Source organism: Megalops cyprinoides, chromosome 18 (assembly GCF_013368585.1).
Source record: "Megalops cyprinoides isolate fMegCyp1 chromosome 18, fMegCyp1.pri, whole genome shotgun sequence".
NCBI classification, from domain to species: Eukaryota; Metazoa; Chordata; class Actinopteri; order Elopiformes; family Megalopidae; genus Megalops; species Megalops cyprinoides.
The window spans coordinates 20637932-20656333 of NC_050600.1; the positions used below are offsets into that span (position 1 = coordinate 20637932).

General features: G+C 45.6%; 2 protein-coding genes across 2 annotated transcripts in view; both read left to right on the forward strand.

Annotated features, from left to right (window-relative positions):
* The window catches only part of prom1a (prominin 1a), a 63145-nt gene extending 49330 nt beyond the window's left edge, over positions 1-13815 (forward strand). Inside the window, exons 14-29 of the mRNA XM_036551275.1 lie at positions 238-341; positions 663-747; positions 2366-2512; positions 3158-3229; positions 3937-4029; positions 4739-4756; positions 5718-5771; positions 6268-6348; positions 6467-6535; positions 6654-6743; positions 7852-7967; positions 8832-8855; positions 9365-9433; positions 10967-11067; positions 11894-11925; positions 12489-13815. Coding sequence (XP_036407168.1) covers positions 238-341; positions 663-747; positions 2366-2512; positions 3158-3229; positions 3937-4029; positions 4739-4756; positions 5718-5771; positions 6268-6348; positions 6467-6535; positions 6654-6743; positions 7852-7967; positions 8832-8855; positions 9365-9433; positions 10967-11036 — 1092 coding nt within the window. The 3' untranslated portion in view covers positions 11037-11067; positions 11894-11925; positions 12489-13815. The remainder of the gene's footprint in view (positions 1-237; positions 342-662; positions 748-2365; positions 2513-3157; positions 3230-3936; positions 4030-4738; positions 4757-5717; positions 5772-6267; positions 6349-6466; positions 6536-6653; positions 6744-7851; positions 7968-8831; positions 8856-9364; positions 9434-10966; positions 11068-11893; positions 11926-12488) is intronic.
* Positions 13816-16464: 2649 nt separating this feature from the next.
* On the forward strand, positions 16465-18402 carry LOC118793650 (protein PELPK1-like). The gene is made up of 2 exons (XM_036551880.1): positions 16465-17594; positions 18026-18402. The coding sequence occupies exon 1, from the start codon at positions 16482-16484 to the stop codon at positions 17586-17588; it is 1107 nt and encodes a 368-aa protein (XP_036407773.1). The 5' UTR covers positions 16465-16481; the 3' UTR covers positions 17589-17594; positions 18026-18402.

Consider the following 18402-nt stretch of genomic DNA (forward strand, 5'->3'; position numbering starts at 1 on the left):
CAACACAGTCAAAAAAGCTAATACAAGATGAACATGACTTGACAAGACATTTAATATCATCTTCCTAAATGTTAGAATGCAGAAACCAGAAGGGTCTCGAGGTATGGATGGGTCATTCATGAAGTAAACCCCAGACACTGATTTGAAGTGCCCTTTGTGGAAATAACAATGACCTGGACAACCAACTGCATTCACAGCCTTGTGCTTCTGACTGACAAATGATGTCATGCTTGGCAGGTTGTGGACACTCCATACCTGGTCAATCCGGCCTGGAGGAATTTCATTCCTGGTTTCCTGTACGACAATTCTGAGATTGACCTGACGGTGGAGAACCTTTACAGGTAGACTTGAATATAAAGCAGCTATACAATACACATCCATTTCAGGACGTATGGACTTCCTAAGACCCTGGTGGGGCATTAATTGATCAGACAGGGCAGCTAAAGGATAGGACTGAGGCGCTGAATGTTGACCACAGGCATCTCCCAGTTCCAGTCTGGTTCACTGGGAGGCAGCAGAGGTGCCTAAATGCACAAGATCAAGCACAACAAAATCGGAGCTGTTTTCAGAGCTGTTAGGCTGTGTGTGTATGTGTGCATGTCCACTTAAGTTGTCTTTGTCAGGTTTTTTTTTTTTCTAAGTGTCCTTCATTTGCCTCACAGAAACTGCAAGAAAAACAAAGGCATTTACTCTTCGCTGCATTTGGACAACATCTTCAATGTGACAGCATTCTTAAACTACAGTGTGGTGAGTGTTAGTGCTGCACTGTTTCTCATGCTCCAGTGAGATGGCCACCAGTACACCACTGTATTAAACTGCAGTATCTGGATTCTGGAGTAAATTTAGATTGCAAACACAGACAACAGCAACTTTACCTCACTGTAATTCTAATTCACCACAACTGGTTTCTCAATACAGCTTGAGTACCCTATGGAGAAAATGTGTTCCTGCACAAATAAATAGTACTAGTACTACTACTACTTCTACAATTGACAAGAGGAATACCATAACTTGCAGTCAAGACAGCAAAAGAAAAGTTTTGCTAGTGAGCTCACAGAACTGTACTTTACTTTACTGTTGTATGCCCACACACTTACCTGCCTCTCAGTGTCGGTCCTCAGGTCCCGTGAGTCTGACCTGTCCAAGTCTAAGCACCAGTCATTTACCATCAATTAACTCTGGAAAGCTGAGAAATGCACGAACCACAAGGCATGACACACAATATAGGACTTCTAGCTCACTTTTCCAAACTGTTACTGTGATAGTCTGTAGTCTTCTCCTGCACTAGCTAGAATAATAATCAATAGTTTGTGGATATTAACTAATAAATTGGGCTGTTTGCTGATATCACTGTATATTTCCGGAAATAATGCTAGTTTCGCTGCACCCGTTAACTGAACGGTTGAGTTAGATGCGTCCAAAAAACCACAACAAACAAAACCAACGTTAGAGTTGATGCGCCAAGGACGCGTTTTTCTAGCAGACATGAAATCAGCTTTCCAGCTAACGACAACAGAGTAGCTGTTGCGGTGTGTTTATCTCTTTAGATCCACTTTGTTCCAATATCACCGCGATTTTTGCTAGCGGTTCAGCTCATGCTTCTAAAACGCCGTGACATGCTAGATCGTTGGTGCCCAGCTCACACACCGAGTTCTCACACCCTTTGTGCTGCGCAGCGCCATTGCCGACCACGGACCATGCCAACAGGATGGATTAGTTCTGCCCGCCGGTGAGTGGAGGGTACTCAGCTAAGAAACCCGCTACTGTCCTCTCACTCGCGAGTGCAGGTTTACAGTCCAGAGGGAAAGAAAGGCTTCTCTTTAAGAGCGCCGTCCATAATGCGTACTTTGTATTGATCCGCGCGGTTGCCCCGGCAGCTAAGCCACTTATTTTGAATTTTAAGGCGGCCACACGCAAATTTTTTTTTGTTGCCCCATGGCAACGCTTTACCGTGAAGCCCCGCGGAGAGGAATGTGCGGACCGGAACTCCGTGCCCATTATAGAATGTTTTTATACGCTCTGTTTCAAGTAAGCTTTCAGAGCGTTTTTTTTCCATTTTCTTTCAGTCTGCGGTTCCTCTGCACATACATACATACATTAAATGACATAGCATTGTTTCATTAGCGCAATTAAATAGCAATTCTCTCATGCGTTTCAATACCCATTATTCATTTTCCTCCTTGAATGCGATCCTAATGGACATGGTTGTATGTTATGGCTTTTAAAAAAAACTTTTTTCACTCCTGCAGCCTCCTGACACCTCTTGTTGAAATTTGTGCAGTGGTAGCGGATATCTTGGTGTCCAACATTATCTCTCTGCCAGAAGTGTCAGGTGTAATCGGTCTATCGGGCTGTTTTGTTTCAGTACACGGAGGATGTGTCCCGGGCGTTCAATGACATCAGAGTGGACCTGAGCAGTATAGTCCTGCTGGAGTCAGAGGGGAGGCACAACCTCATCAGCTTCACCAAAACGGGCATTGTGGAGATAAACTACGCCCTCTACACAGATGAGGTGCTCCCCCATCACACACACCTGCTGGCTGCACGGTCAGCTGTGAGACTGAGCCAAGACAGCACCTGCATAATGCCCTGCTGTACTTGGGAACAAGGATTAGTCTCCTGTAAAGGCACTTACTGTACGCAACATGGATCTGTAAAACTCCATCTGAGAGGGAGTACATCTGTGCAGCAGCTGCCCATACATACACATTGGTGGGGGGGGGGGGGGGGGGTTGCCCGTGTGCCAGGTTGGATTATGTTACTGAAAAATATGTAATAATGTTGCTTAACTACATAGCAGCTAATCAGTTTTGTGGTGTTCTTTATATGGTGAGTGAGTGCGTGTGTGTGTGTGTGTGTGTGTGTGTGTGTGTGTGTGTTTGTGTGTGTGTGTGTGTGTGTGTGTGTGAGTGTGTGTGTGTGTGAGAGAGAGAGAGAATGTGTGAGTGTGTGTGTGTGTGTGTGTGTGTTTGTGTGTGTGTGTGTGTGTGTGTGTGTGTGTGTGTGTGAGAGAGAGAGAGAATGTGTGAGTGTGTGTGTGTGTGTGTGTGTGTGTGAGAGAGAGAGAGAGAGTGTGTGTGTGTGTGTACTGCACATATATGTATGATTTAAATGCACTGTGCTGCATGTTGTCATGTACATTTTTGCTCATTTGCAGCTCAGCAAAGCGGTAACAAAGGTGGACTTGCTGTCATTCTCCAATGAACTGGATGCTCAAACTGACAAACTGGTGAGCTCCCTTTGGAAACAAATAAAAAGTTGCTAAAACAAAATAAACTGGATACAGATCTATGTACTCTGTGTCTATTTTGTCAGTTTGAGCGGCAAATTACTTTATTTGATTTATGCCTTATTTGCACTTCAAATTTGGGACACGGCACATGTTTGCTTGTCTTATTAAAGCTGGCTGTAAAACTATGCAGAAGTAAGGTGGTCAGCGGGTCTCTGGAAATGTTTTTAGCGGGCTGGTCTGCTATTGGGGGCATTGGTTGAACAAGCCACCCATTCATCCTGAAATGTTTCATAAAACCCATGAAGAGTCCTCCAACATGTGCTGGCCATAACTGAGAACATTTAAAATGCAGAGGCACAGCTGGTCTGGTCGTGCTGCAGGGACCGATATCTGGCTATCGAGCGGCTCCCGTGCTGAACGCTGCGATTTTTTCGGGGGAGCTGGGTGAAATGGTGGGGGGGGGGGGGGTGTTGATTCTGGGGTAAAAGTGGAGGAGGCACTAGCGGTCAAGATTTGCGATAAAGTAGTTTTGGGGTGTGGTTGGCAGGGGGATAGAGTGGATTTACGGTGAGGTTTGGGGGTAAATTGGTTTTGGTGTGTGGGTTTGGGGTGTAATTGGTGGTGATTGGGGGGGGTGGAGTGGTTTGTGGCTGGGATGTGCAGTAGTTGTGAAATATTCTCCCTGTCCTTCCTCTGTCTGGCAGCCGCGGGGAGCCTTGGAGAGCGCGCTGAGGGGACACGCCAGCAGCATCCGGCAGATCCACAGCCAGCAGGTGGTCCCCATGGAGCAGTCCATGGTAAGTAACTCCCCCCGAATCGGCTCTGGCCCGGCTTGTGACAGCCCCTCATTAGACCGGGGGGAACAGCAGTGGCAGCAGCAGCTCCGAGCGCATTGATCATGACAGACATCACAGTAACCCCTGCGCTCAGAAACCACACGCGCACAGAGCTGTTCAGCCAATCGGCCCGTTCCGACTGTGCGTCTACCTGCATGGGGTCTGGAACAGCTTTTTCATCCATCACCGCAGTCCCCATTTATAGGGTGCAGTGCAGAAGGTTGGCAGGAGCAGAGAGACTGTGGAAGCACACTTACATAACGTTAAGCTAACTTACATAATGTGTGCTCCTATACAGCGCTGACATGCTAACTGCTCCAGTCATAGCGTCCTCTTTTCATAGGTTTTGGAGGTGATTTAAATGCAGGGATTTGAATGGGCAGGGTTCTGGCATACTTTGAAACAGTTGCTTTCCACTCACACTATTAGTTCCAGCTGCATGTTCAGTTGCACTGTAGGCGATGACAGCACCAAGCATGAATAGGCCATGATGCACAGCTAATGTAAACCTTACGTGGCTCTCTGATTGTGAAGGCTGATGTTTCTGCAATGGTTATATGTGACCGCCGCTCCTACGATCACTCTGGACCCACTGCAATAGAAGTCTGTCTTATGCTTTTCTCTTTCGGCTTTCCCTACACTCTCGACCTCGTTTTAAATGGCTGGGAAGAAATATGTTAGAGCAAGGGTAAGCATGCATGTCCAATCCTCATGTTTCGAGTTGTGAAAAAAAAAACATTGTTTTCCAAAGCTTTTGTGCCTGTAAGTCACGTGGGGAACACTTGTTGTGGGTGGGTTTGCCGTGGGTGCTGTGTTTGATCTTTGTCCGTAAAGCTTCAGATGACAGGAGCATGTATTATGACTGCACCACATTAAGAACTGGGCTCCAGCACAACTGTTTGAAAGGCACCTAGGGTTGCTCCCAACATAAACCCAGCGCAAATTCAATTTCCTGCCTTCTAAGGGCCATTCACTTGATGTGTCCTTGATGAAGCTTACTAAAAGCCTTCCCCCCGGGATTCATTTTCGAGACTATTAGCATTCTTTCAGAAAACTCTGAAATCATCCCAAGCCGCAAGCAGATATACAGTATATGGGAAATGGTGAAATGTAATTAAAAGGTAAACTACGAGTAATTAATCAGTGAACAGTCCTAGGTGCTCTTTAAAGCCAGGCGGAGTATCTGTGTTCATGTTCATTATGAAAAACAGCACCACTCTATTTGAACAGCATGTTCACTTGTATTAAATGGGGTGTCTGCAGTCCTGGGCCTTCCTGTTCTGGAGTCTCTTCTTCCTGATAACCTCTCTGGTGACATGATCAGCAGTAGACCATAAACACCGTGAATGAACCAGTACCTGCTCTCATTTTGGAGAGTCTAAATCTGTGATTTAAAGAGACACAAAAGCCCTGCTTGGCTACATACTCTGGGGTCCAGGACTGGGGACATCTTGTGAGCCGATTGATGGTTTTTTTTTCCGTATCTGATGACCAAAAGCTGTGAACATTCAGAACCGGGCTGGCAAACGCCATATTATGTAATACATGCTCTGTGCCTGAAGTAGTTGTAAGCTTTCATCCCTTCCAGTTTGCTCTCATTTTGTATTCAATTGTGTTTTCTTCATACATATGTTGGTTTCTCCTTAAAGAGCACTTTGAACCAGAGCATCCAGCTGCTACAGAAGACTACCTTCGACCTCCCTGTAAGTTAGCAGCCAGCAACCTTTCGTGGCCCCAGGCCTTCCCTGGCGACTGCTTCTCCAGTCTATTTCTGCAACCTGTGTCATTACAGAAGCTAGCTGATTGTTCTGTGCTGCCCCACACTACAGTATATGCCAAAATTTAGCATGGCAGAGTTTTATTTCTGAGATATTGTGAAATCTCATGTTTTTACAGAGTGCCATCTTGTATGTAAAGGAAAATTTAAAAAATTAAAATCATTGTCTTCACACACAATGAGCACTCGTCTGTGATTGGCTGACACATGTCACATACAGCATTGAGATCAATAAGATCCAAAAAGATAGTATGAAGTTAAGAGAAATGTAAGTGGGTGGGTAAAAAGTGCCAACCCTATACCTATACTTGTCTTTTACTGTCTGTACATGATCTTGATCTAGATGTTTATAGAAGGGGACTCATTGTTTAAACTGTGTATTCATATACTATACTTGTGTCTCATTTTTCGCTGCCATTCAGAACAAAGTCAATGATGTGCTGGACACCATTGACGCAGCGCAGTTCCTCATCTCCAAAAATGCAACGCACGTCATCAATCAGGTAACTGCCACTCGGCCTTTTCGCTGAGTCCTGAACAGGAAGTATCCGCAACCCACAGACCACAGCGTGACCATGCCCTGCAGTATGACAGACGGCTGTCTCTTCTCCCTTTCTGCAGGAGACCAACAAGTACAGGCAGAGCATCGTGGGATACTTCAAGCAGTACACAGACTGGGTGAAGAATTCGGTGAGCACTCTGGCCTGTTTGCGGCGGTGGCATTGTCTTCTCCTCCCTGCGTTAGCTCTGTGGCGCGACCGCGTGCATGTGCAGCTGTAATGTGTTGCTGGTATTGTTCCCCTCTTAGCTGGAGATGGATGTGGCTGCTTGCAAGCCCTTCAGCAACATCATGGACACCGCGGAGATCGTGGCCTGCAGCTTTATAGTGGACTCATTGGTAAGCCATAAAGGCTCTTTTGAATCCTGCACGTGGGGTACGGGGTTGGGTGGGGGTGCAGGGGTTTGGGGGGTGCGGCCAGTGGGGAGGGGGTGGAGGAGGAGGGGTTGGGGCTACGCATGTGCTTTTACAGTACGTGTATAGCTGCGCTCAGCATTTTCGACCTCCGCAGACGAACAGGTTCCTCACTGTGGTCCGAACCCCGGGAATGTGGAGCAGGAAGCGGGGTGTTTTTCAAGGCGGGGGCCGGGCAACAGCGGCCGATGTGTGCGGAGGCTCAGAGGGGGTGTGTCGGGGGTATGCTGGGGGGTTGGGGATGCAGAGGTGCAGAATGGAGTGGGGGGCTGGTGAGGGGGGCAGGGGCGAGCCTCAACAGAGCACCATGTGTTAGAGAATCTGTCTTTATCGTCCTCCTCTCGCGCCGGTCCCCAACAGAATTTGGCAGGCGCTCGGAGCGGTTCTTAAAGCCGGGCCGCGAACAGTGGGGTACCCGAAATAAGCACGGAAGAAAAGAGCAGGAATCAAAGTGGGCTTACATAAGACGCAAATGTCCGTCCCGTCTGCTGGGGTGCTCGTTACCGCTGCACTTAGACGGCAGGAAACGGCACACCTCTAATTAGAGGGAACATGTGACCCGCTGCTCAGAGCCGCAGGTTACAAAACAACATAATTGTCCTTGACTTTCAACAGGAAGTCTGCCAGCCAATAGAACCAGCCTCACATTAAAGTCAGGGACGAGTGGGGGAGGGCTATTGATGGTGGTCCAGGGGCATGAGCACAGCGCAAGATAATGTGTTCCAGCCCTTGGACATAATCCAGACTCATAGGACTTTCACTCGGGAGGTCAAAGCCCATTAAGATATGTCTGACAAAGGAAAACCTGAATGAGACCAGTGTTAACCAGTGTGTAAATGTGGTTTGAGACCCCATCCTAATTACAGTACAAGCCAATATCCCCTCAAGGTATCCACCCTGTTTTCATTGTCCAGTAAGAAGCAGGTTCCAATTCCTATCTGTATTGAATTGTGCTGATGAATGATGCCTCATGCATTTGATAACTGTTTGACTTTTCTCCCCAAAGTAAATTTTCCCCCTCTGTGTGTTTCAGAACACGTTCTGGTTTGGACTGGGCTGCTGCGCGTTTTTTCTCATCCCGAGTATAATACTGTCAGTGAAGCTGGCCAAATTCTACCGGAGAATGGACACAGAGGACGTCTACGATGAGTAAGCGCCTTATGCATATTCAAGGAATGCAGCACTGTTTGGTGAACAAAGCAGACTCTCTTGCAAACCTGACCAGCACCGCAAGCAACACGAGTACTGCTTTGCCTCTCCGCTCCCTTACTGATTCTTGTAGATTTCTCTCTCTAGCCTCCTCCCACTGCCTCTTTCCTTTACACTTGTCATTGTTACCTGTAACTCCGCTCCTTTTGCGTTTCATGTATATTGCAACCAGTCCTCTCAGATTGTCCTGTGCTTTTCCTGAATGTACATTGCAGGCCCGGTGCTGTGGGTGCATAGGGGTGCACTGCACTCCGTATATCCCAAAGTCTACATACTATTTATGACTTTTTGTGCACCCCCGTGGATTGCAGTTGCACCCCTCTGTATTTTCTCCTGGCACTGAGCCTGTGTACATGTATGCTCCCTCTGTCTGTCCTGTGTAAGTTCCTTTTAGTAACCAGTAGTAACCAGTATCTCTTTTCTTCCCTGCAGTTCCTCTGTCTCGGGAACGTGGCATTTTACTTTGTGATAACCATTTCTACTGTTTCCATCTCCCCCCCATCCTGTCATTTCCGCCTCAGTCACGCACTTCGCACTTTAAGTAGAGCGGGCCAGAGCAAGGCGCTTTGGCCCGCCCTTTACCCGTCTCACTGTCTTCTCTGTCCTCGCCCGCTCTCGCCCGTCCGCTTTCGGTTTTTTGCGAATGAATGCATAAGTACGCTTCCCTCAGAACCTTGCCGCCAAGTGTCTTGATCAAATCGGAGAACTTGCCGCTGACACGCGGTCAGCTGTCTGTTCAACCCTCTGGTAAATTTCAATACTCGAACATAACGTTAACATTCTCGCTTCTTTGTGTCCTTGTAGCATTGAGACAATACCCATGAAAACGTAAGATTTTTTCCCTCCCGTTTTTGTCTTCCTTTCCTCTTTTTAAATTCCTCTTAATCAATTAAACTGCAGTTTCATAGGCTTTCTACATGAACTACATGCAGTGGATAATTTTGCACACATTTGTTAAAAGCTTTTTTTCGGTGCTGGGTTTTGCTCTATGCTTTGGAATACGTCTTGGGTGAAGGGTCTGGCTTTTCTTTTCGTGCTATAACTTTTATGGGCTTTAAAAAAATCTGTCCCTTGTAAAAAAACTAAGGGCTCTTGTAAAGATAACCTATAAAAGCAAATGTTTATTATAGTCTATGTAATATCGATTTGTATTATAACATGCTAAGATTTGTACTTGGGCTATTTTGTACATATCTGTATCTTTGTACAGTATAACAGTTAGATCATACCCATTTTTTCACAAACATGAACAATTCACTTTGTTGTTTGACAGCACGCCATGTTTCTCACATCATTTTTTATTACATTTTTCTTTCATATGTAATGTTTTGTTTCAGTATGGAAATGGGTAATAATGGTTATCATAATGAACATTTACAAGGTATCCAAAACCCTGTAATGACAAGGTAAAGACCCTCCAGAGCTATTTAACTGCATGCATTTTTATGGACACGGTAGCTGGGACACGGGGCTTTTCGGCGGAGTACTTATAGAGGGAACATAATGAGGTCTGTGGTGAATGCATGCTGAGACGGTCAGCGGGGCTGCGCGCACATCTGGAAGTGAGCAACGAAGTTGCTGCCGCCCCTGCGCCGTATCATTTGTACTGCGCTGTGCACGAGACACGACCCGCATGGCTTGATGGCTTTTGAAGTGCTCCGTGATTAACCCTTTGTATTCTGTGCACAATGCCTGCGCTAGAAGCCGACCCGAGCCCGCGTGCATGCGCGCTTTTGCGTGTGCCTATCTCCGATCTCAAGCGGATAACTGTGGGGTTCGCGCTGGCCTTTTTTTGCAGCATTTTGCACGGATTATATCACGCACGATTGCATGCAAGTTTGGGTCTGTCCTTCACATGTCAGACTATAACAATTAGGTGTGCTCTTCTAACCGCATGCCTCGCGGGCACTTCTTTGTAGAGCGATGATTTAATCACCTGAAACATTGTTATGTAACCTGAGTGCAACTGCTGAGGGCAGATTTCCCACAATGCACAGCAGGGGCTTCCAGACACATGTGAAAAGGGCTCTACCACAACCTCCTTCTGCCACATTTTATAGTGGTCAGTTTTGAATCAGGTGAATCAGTTGTACAAAGCCTGTATGTTGGAAGGCTGCAGGATTACACTACAGGTATTCATTTGAAATAAAATCTCACTGAATATATCTGTAACTGTAACATAGATTTAAAAATCCTGCACAGACAAACAAAAATGAATTTTTCATTTTCCTTCAGTTTAATAAATTACACAGCAGGGGTAAAGCTAAGTCCAAACACTTAGTTCTTTTTGGCACTACTCTAAAAATACATGGAATTGCAAAGTGTAACGATCTGAACACTGATAACGTCTGAACCGTAGGCATTAAGAGTGCCATCTACATGTCAGTAACAGTGTCAGTGTCAGCAGGTAAATCAGCAGGGGTCAGTATCAACAGGTAAATCAGTGTTTTGGACACACCCATTAGTAACAAGGTTAATATTAATAAGGAATGTTGAACAGATGACATCACATAAGTATAACTTTAACTTTAACTTTGTCTGAATGGCAGAATGCAAGGTCATGTCTCAGTTACGTCTTAGTGCTATGCCATTACTTTGGCGATGCCATAAACTCCACAGTTTTAGCTTTGTTGGCAACTCACACTACGATATTAAAAATGAAGATACTAATAAAAATAACTGCACAGGGATAGCAAATTTACATTTAGCCATCAGATGTTCCTCCATCTCATTCATCTGCTAATTTAATGTGCTTCAACAGCACATTATGGCACTAGTTTATAATGCAGGGAGGTGTGGCCTCAGCAAATGATGCACGGTATGTGTGGCATGTCAAATGCTTGCAGCTTTCCAGTCTGAAGTAAGAATGCCCTGGTGGAGGGAGGTTTGTGAGAGTGACCCTGGGTAACCTTGACCGGACTTGTTTTTGCACCACTTAGCGTCCCCTCCTATGACACTATGACTCGCTTCCCGAGGGCCTCGGCGCCGCCCAGGCACGGAGACTGGTGAGGCAGCCCCGGCTTTTACTGGGTCCAGCAAGGTACCGCCGCCAAAGTCCGCTCGGACACCTCCTCAAGCGTCAACGACTTCTTCTTGTCTCTCGCTCTGCTGTTTTTTTTTTTTTCTCCCCACTTTCCATCTGTTGGTCAGCCGCACTGAATCATGGGAGCTCCAATATCCCATGCGCTCTCAGACATGCTGAGGAAGGCCCTTTGTTTCATCCTGTATTACTCACTTCTCTTATCAGCTGCTGAAGTCTCTTACCTCTCACTCAAGCCTTTGTTTTTGCACTTCACTGCCGTTCGCATTTTTGTGGAGTCATTTTTGCCCCTTCCGCAGATAATCCTAACTCCTAACTTTTGTTTAGCTGTCTTTGTTGAAAAAAAAATCATGCTGCAGGTAGGGTGTTCATTGCTTGCTGTTGGAGTCACTAACGAACTGCCAATGTGGAGTCTGGGGTCAGCCATAACAGTGTGGAATTATGGGAGTTCATGTGACCGCTAGGGCTTGCTGTGAATGGGAGCTGAGACAAAGCTATGCAGTAGCCTCTGTCTCCCTCCTTTCTGTTCCTCCTGTAGCATACACACAGCTTCCCAGCTATATCTCCTGTTTTGGAAATAGACTCTTGTCATATTCTTTGCACAGAAGTTCTTTAGCAAATGTTGTGCTACCTTGCTTACCAATCATTATTCATCTGAAGCATATCCTGTATATATTTGGCCAAAAGCCATAATGATAAAATTGTAACATGCAATAATAGTACTTTAACAGAAATGGAAACCAAGCCTTTGGCATTTACAGTAATGGCTTTACTGTGGTGGCTGTTTATTTCACTGGACCTAATGTGACCGTCTTACCTTTTTCAGTGGTATTGAAAACTGGAACTGAAGCACCCTTGGTGAGTTATTTATTGTTTTGAATCTCATAATGTATCATAAAATAAACCACTTAAAAGGCCCATTGGAACTGAAGTTTTTTATGTACTTGTATTTATGGGTATTGTTAACATTATGCATGCAATGCATGAATGCAGAAATTACTCATTCCAGAAACGCAACACACTTCAAAAAACAGATTTTCTCAACATTGCATTGGGTGCAGAAACCACTACAGTGTATGCTTAAAACACTATCTGCCATACATGTACAGCAGCCATGTTGCGTATAGTGCTATTAAAAGATGATTGTTTCGGAAAATGTAAACCAGTTCGGTTGAAAACCTAATTGCCCTTATGAGGACCATTGATTGGGTGTTAACTTTGAGCGTCCAACCAAATGGTGCTTATGTTGAGATACTTTATGTTATTTTGGAAATTTCCACCTGGACATGCCTGCGAAATACTACTTGCGAGGTATACTATTTGGAAATACCTGGAAATGATCTCGTTTTTCTTGGAGAACAGTCTAGTCCATGATGCATGTATTGTTCTGTTCATTAGTTTTGTATTTGTTTGTTTGTTAGAATACTAGGTCCTGTATCTTGGACAAAATGAAGTTCCAGAAAGAGTTTCTCACCAGAGAGGAGGATCTGCTGCTGGGGCAGTATCTCGGAGCCTGTGTTCACCTGCTCATCAATTCCCCTTCCTCTGTCCACTCTCATACTCCACATTCTGTGCATCCTGCCCTTATATTCCACTCAGACAAAGGTACTGATAAGAATACCAAGTCCTAAAAGTCAATTAGATGCTCAATTGATATTCCATTGATTAAACGTGTCAAAATTCGAAGCCAATCTGAGTCGCACTGTCCCTCACCATATGGGCCGAAGTCCGCACTCACGCTTTTAATCATCAATAATCATTTCCGACTAAAATCATTGTACGTGTAAAGTTCCGATTAAAGGAGGCGACACAAAGGTGTAAATTTTGTACACTCGAGAAACTTTGAAAGTTTTATATATTTTTGTTGATATTTGTTTTATAAAACTGTCCGGTTTGTTTGTTTGTTTACTCGTGTGTGCATTTATTGCCGGTTGGAAAGCAGCTGTAGCATTGCCGTAGTCGCTGGTAGTCTCCGGGTGTCGCGGCGGAGGGTGTCGGCGAACATCGCCTGCGACCCTTTTTGCAGACCGCAAATGGCAGCGGACGCAGCTACGCGGCGACGGAGCTCTGTGTTCAGGCAGACGCCTATTCTCGTGCCGTTTCTATATGTGATTGAGAAACACGGGAGGAACGGCCTCTCCTGAGAAATAAGGCAACAAGTGGAAACTGTCCATGTGGGGACCAAGCATGCTGGTAAATAATTGACTGTTGCCTTTTGAATACATGTAACACTCAGAATGACTTCATTTTGGGATAACTTGAGTATATACAGTCGTTGCATGATGAACATAATATCTTGACAGAAATTGTCAGGTAATTTTCCTTCCATGATATGATTTTAAAACCCAGCAGTTTGAATTTATAGATGCATAAAACACTCCTAGTTGTATAATAATGAATGATATCTCAGACCTGATCTATGAGATATACTAACAGCTACAAATGATCGATCAATATATTTGGTATTTTAATAATGGTGAGAAAGAAAAAAAACACTGTTAAAAGCCAAAACATTTCCTTCAGTAGCTCTCAGGTCATTGTCGATCAACTAGGTGCTCACAATAACAATGCAGAATACGTGGCCACATCGTTTTTTGGAAAACCACTGTAGTAATTAGGCAGGTTTGAAACAATGAAAAGGGCAAGCATGTCAGTGAACTAACTGTATCTGAGAGATGTATAAAAAACATTTAGAGGACATGCTGGGTTGCTTGATCATGTTTAACATTCAGTTGTTCTTATACAACAGAAGGCTACTCAAATAAAACCAGTTTTTTTTCAACATGTTCTTGTTTGCTTTATTTCAGTGTCTTGTGTCTTCTTCTTCTTTGTCCATGTTGCCATGTGTAGGGATTATTGCTGATGTACCCTAAGAACTGTAATATATGCCATACACATTCCAATGGGTGCTGAAGACAAGCGCTGAGAACATCAGTTGTGGTTGCTGGAACAGTCGGTGTGATTATGAAGAAGCGTCATACAGCACAGTAGTGCTTGCAATTACTACATGAAATATGAACTAGAGTGTACAAAATGGTAATACATTTTTCATTGTGTTATTCTATGGTGAAGAACACCTTTTTATAAGCAAAATGTGAAATGTTTCATGAAAAGAAATAATTTTATTTGAAAGACCAAGAAAAACATATTTACTGGTGCGCACAAAGAAATTTTTACAAAAAAATACAAAAATTTGTATTTTTGTTTTATGAAATTTAACTTTAAGGAGTATTTGATGGACAGCAAGCCAATGGCACAAACTCCAGTGAAGTACACACACATAATTAGGTGCACAACGGATTACAAAGAACATCATTCAGAATCATTGGAATGCAGGTATTGGAAAGTCTGAGAGTGCTGTGATAGGACAACTGTTATCCAATCATAATGACACTGCAATATTCCCAACAGTTCAGCAATCTGTATCACAGTATCTGCAACAGGGGATATTTCATAGCTAAACATAATATTATCAGCATGAATATAAAATGAAACATTCTACTTCATGAAAACAGCACAAGACGGCTTTTGAATACTTATAATTGTCAGTGTTTCATTGACATATGAAAGCAATGAAAACCTCAGGCAGAGGGAACAAAGGCTCGAGTTTAGTTTTTCCAAATAGTATGGTTTAAATACAATTAGTACTGATACGATAATTTTACTGTTTGGGGGCATACAGAAAGGGCTTAGCAGCAGGTGTTGAAAGTGTATTTGCAGTCAAAATATGACCATGTACAAGGCAGCTTTTGACAAACCACAGGAAAAGGGCTGGGTTTGTTAATAAAGTGCAGCTAAATCTCACAAAAGTCACCACAGTGGATTGCTAGAGTTATATAAATTCATAAAAAGCAGGTTCTTCAAAAGTCTTGCACTTCAAGTCTTGTAAACATCTTGTATTATAACAACCAGAAAAGTACCATTCATTTATAGATAATCAGAAATTGTGATATATATATATATATATATATATATATATATATATATATATTCATTTTGGAAACCACCTGCTTTATGGCCAGCTGTAGCTGGCTGGAATCTACCACAAACAAAATCATTTTGCACCAAGCATGCTCTTACAGGGCCTCGCCTACTAGTAATGATAAATCCAGAGTACATGATATACAGAGTAGGACAAGAAAACAAGAGAAAGCCACGTGAACAATGTTGTACTGGCACAGTGTTCCCCTCACAGAACACTTAAGAGCCAAATTAGCTCAAGCTCTTTTCCATCATTCAGTAACATCACCAAAAAAAAAAAATGTGCCGGTGATGGAAGCATTTTCTATAACTCCTATATATTTCTTTACAGCCGAACGGATAAAGGGATCGGACCCCTCTTAACGAATCGCTTCTGGTGGGCTGTGTGGCGTGATGTCTGGGAGTCCTATGGCCCTTAAGTTATTCAAATGCTTTTTGTGCGTGGACGAGGAGCCCGGGCCCCTCTCTTGGCTCGGCTCCATGAGGCTCCGGCCTTTGATTCCGCCCAGCGAAGCAGACCTGCTTCGGATGTTTACATTAGGGACCCCGCGTCCGTCACAAGGCACCCTTTCTCCTCCTCAAAGGATGGATTGCTAAGTAAATACAGCGGCCGAGAAGTATGCGGCCACCGCCGCTCAAACGCACCTCTCTCTGCATCTTCTCCTATCGCTCACCAGCCGTGTTACGTGTGTGCAGGCGCACCCAGGCAGCAAACTCCCATAATGCCAGCATCTGTTCTTTTTTGCTTCGTGTGCAGTTCCCAGAGCCAGAGCACATGCCCAATATGGTCACTGCATTTTGTTCTCAAAAATTTCATCCTTCCTGTTTTATTTTGAATCTGCATGCAAGGCAAGGGCTCTGATTGTTATTAATTTTTTTTTGTGCACCCCATTGGTATTTCAATTATGGCACATGCATAACTATACAGGACACTCCCCTCTTAACAGCTGGAGCGACTGTTATAAATACTATACAGCGTGTGAATGTTAGACAGGCCTGCTGTTTCCAGTCAATTTGATGCACAATGTCTTCCTTTGCTTCAGCTGTGCTCAAGGCTCTTACATGTTGTGGCCCGTGAGATTATATAATGTGTGGTAAAGTGAGTGTTTCAATGTGAGTTTGCCTTGTGCGGGCACGTTACCCCCCCCCCCCCCCCCCCCCCCCCCCCCCCAATTGATTTCATATGTTCCCCCAGCTCCGCGGACAGTCCCCAGACGGCCATAAATTATAGTCACATTGAGCAGGGGTGGAGGGAGGGAGGGGGGAACAGGGTGGGGGTTTGAGAGGGGGGGGGGGGCTGCCTTCCCTCGTCGCGAAAACGGCGTGCCGCATTACCTGAATGCCCCCTTTGTACTGAGAGGCAATAAATAGTAGGGGGGACCCGCAGCCAGCCCCGTACAGTCAGAGTCTGCTTCACTGCCAAGCCGAGCACCATGAAGGCTCAGGCCAGCGCACTGCTGCTCGTCGCCTGCTGTCTGTGGACAGCCGAGGGGCAGGGCGAGCCCAGCAAGAAGAGCATCTGGGAGGACCCCATCCAGTTCGTCACTAAGACCAAGGACACCTGCACCATGATCGTGACCGGCCAGGGAGACCTCACTAAGCTCCGGGTTTCCTGCAAGAACAAGGACAAGGAGTACTGGTGCGAGTACACCGGCAAGCCGCAGGTGTGCCGCTCCTACAACAACAACCCGCGGCACTACTTCACGCAGATCATGTGGGACCTGCGCAAGCTGCCGAACGCCTGCCAGGGGGCGCGGGTCATTAAGCCCCAGATGTGCAAGAGGGCCGCCGACGACGCGCAGATGGTGTTCCAGACGTCGTGGCCCAGGCTGTTCACCCCGAGACCGGTGAGACCCACGCAGGAGAGGCTGCCGGCCCAGGCGAGACCAGAGACGCCCAAGCCCGAGGCCCCCAAGCCGGAGTCGCCCAAGCCCGAGGTGCCACAACCCGAGGAGCCGAAACCCGAGGCACCGAAGCCCGAGGTGCCAAGACCTGAGGTATCAAAGCCGGAAGCGCCGAGACCCGAGGAGCCGAAACCGGAGGTGCCAAAACAAGAAGTGCCAAAACAGGAGGCGCCAAAACCAGAGGCGGCGAGACCAGAGGCACCAAAACCAGAGGCACCGAAACCCGAGGCACCAAAACCACAACCACCAAGACCCGAGGCACCAAAACCAGAGACAGCGAGACCAGAGGCACCGAAACCCGAGGCACCAAAACCACAACCACCAAGACCTGAGGCACCGAAACCTGAGCCAGCGAGACCAGAGGCACCGAAACCCGAGGCACCAAAACCGGCACCAGCAAAGCCGGCGCCGGCCAAGCCGCAGCCAGCCAAGCCGCAGCCAGCCAAGCCGGAGGCATCAAAGCCAGTGGTGAGAGTCACACCAATCAGAAAGATTATTCCAAAGCCTCCCAAAACAACTCCGAGCAGACCAGCGCAGACCACCGCCAAAGGGGGCGCCAAGAAGATCGCTCAAGAATACTGCTGGCGGTCCATGCAAGGCATCTGCGCATATGTAATTGGCTGGTTCCACAACTAAAAACTGGTAAGGAGGACAACTCTTCTGTTTCTGCCATTTCTATGTACAGAGCCATTTCTTGTTTTAATAATATCTCAATAACTCAAGTTGTTGACCTGCTAAATTCACTTGCTAAAGAGAGATTAATACACAGGCTTGGCGCCAGGAGAAAATACAGAGAGGTGCACAACTGCAATCCATGCAATTGCACGGGATGTAAGGAGACAGTCGGGGTGCAGTGAGGTCCGTTTGGGGATGGAATGCACCCCTAAGCACTCCCATAGCGCTGGCCTTTACTATATGTATATGTAATTATAAGAAGCACTGCATGTGAGTAATTACATACAATGCTAATAACCCTCTATTTGTGAAAAATGTAAAATAGCAAAAAGTTCTTGCTGAATTGCACGCATTCGTGTTCCACACAAACATTCTTACAATTGTGTTGCGTTTTGCAGGTACAGATTCTCTGCAAAGAAGACTTAAAAAGTCGGCTACACGAGTGCTCAGAGTGGTTTTCACAGGAAGAAAAGGATCCATTTGTAGGCGAAAGCGATATCCCAGTGTTTTCTTAGCGTCGGACTGACGACATTGGCGTCAATAAAACATCTTTCCTTTTCACTGTGCATTACTTGTCATCGCGGTGCGTTCCACCACCCCGTGCCATTCTGACTTTCTGTCGCTTTGCATTTCATGTAAATGAAGTGCAGATTTGTTTTCCAAACCAATGGTAACTGAAGACTTTGTGAACACATTGTAGGAGGGGGTACAGCCAGATAGTGTCTACGTACCTTTTTTTACTTTCAAATGAGCCTGGCTCGTACTGGTAGCAAGA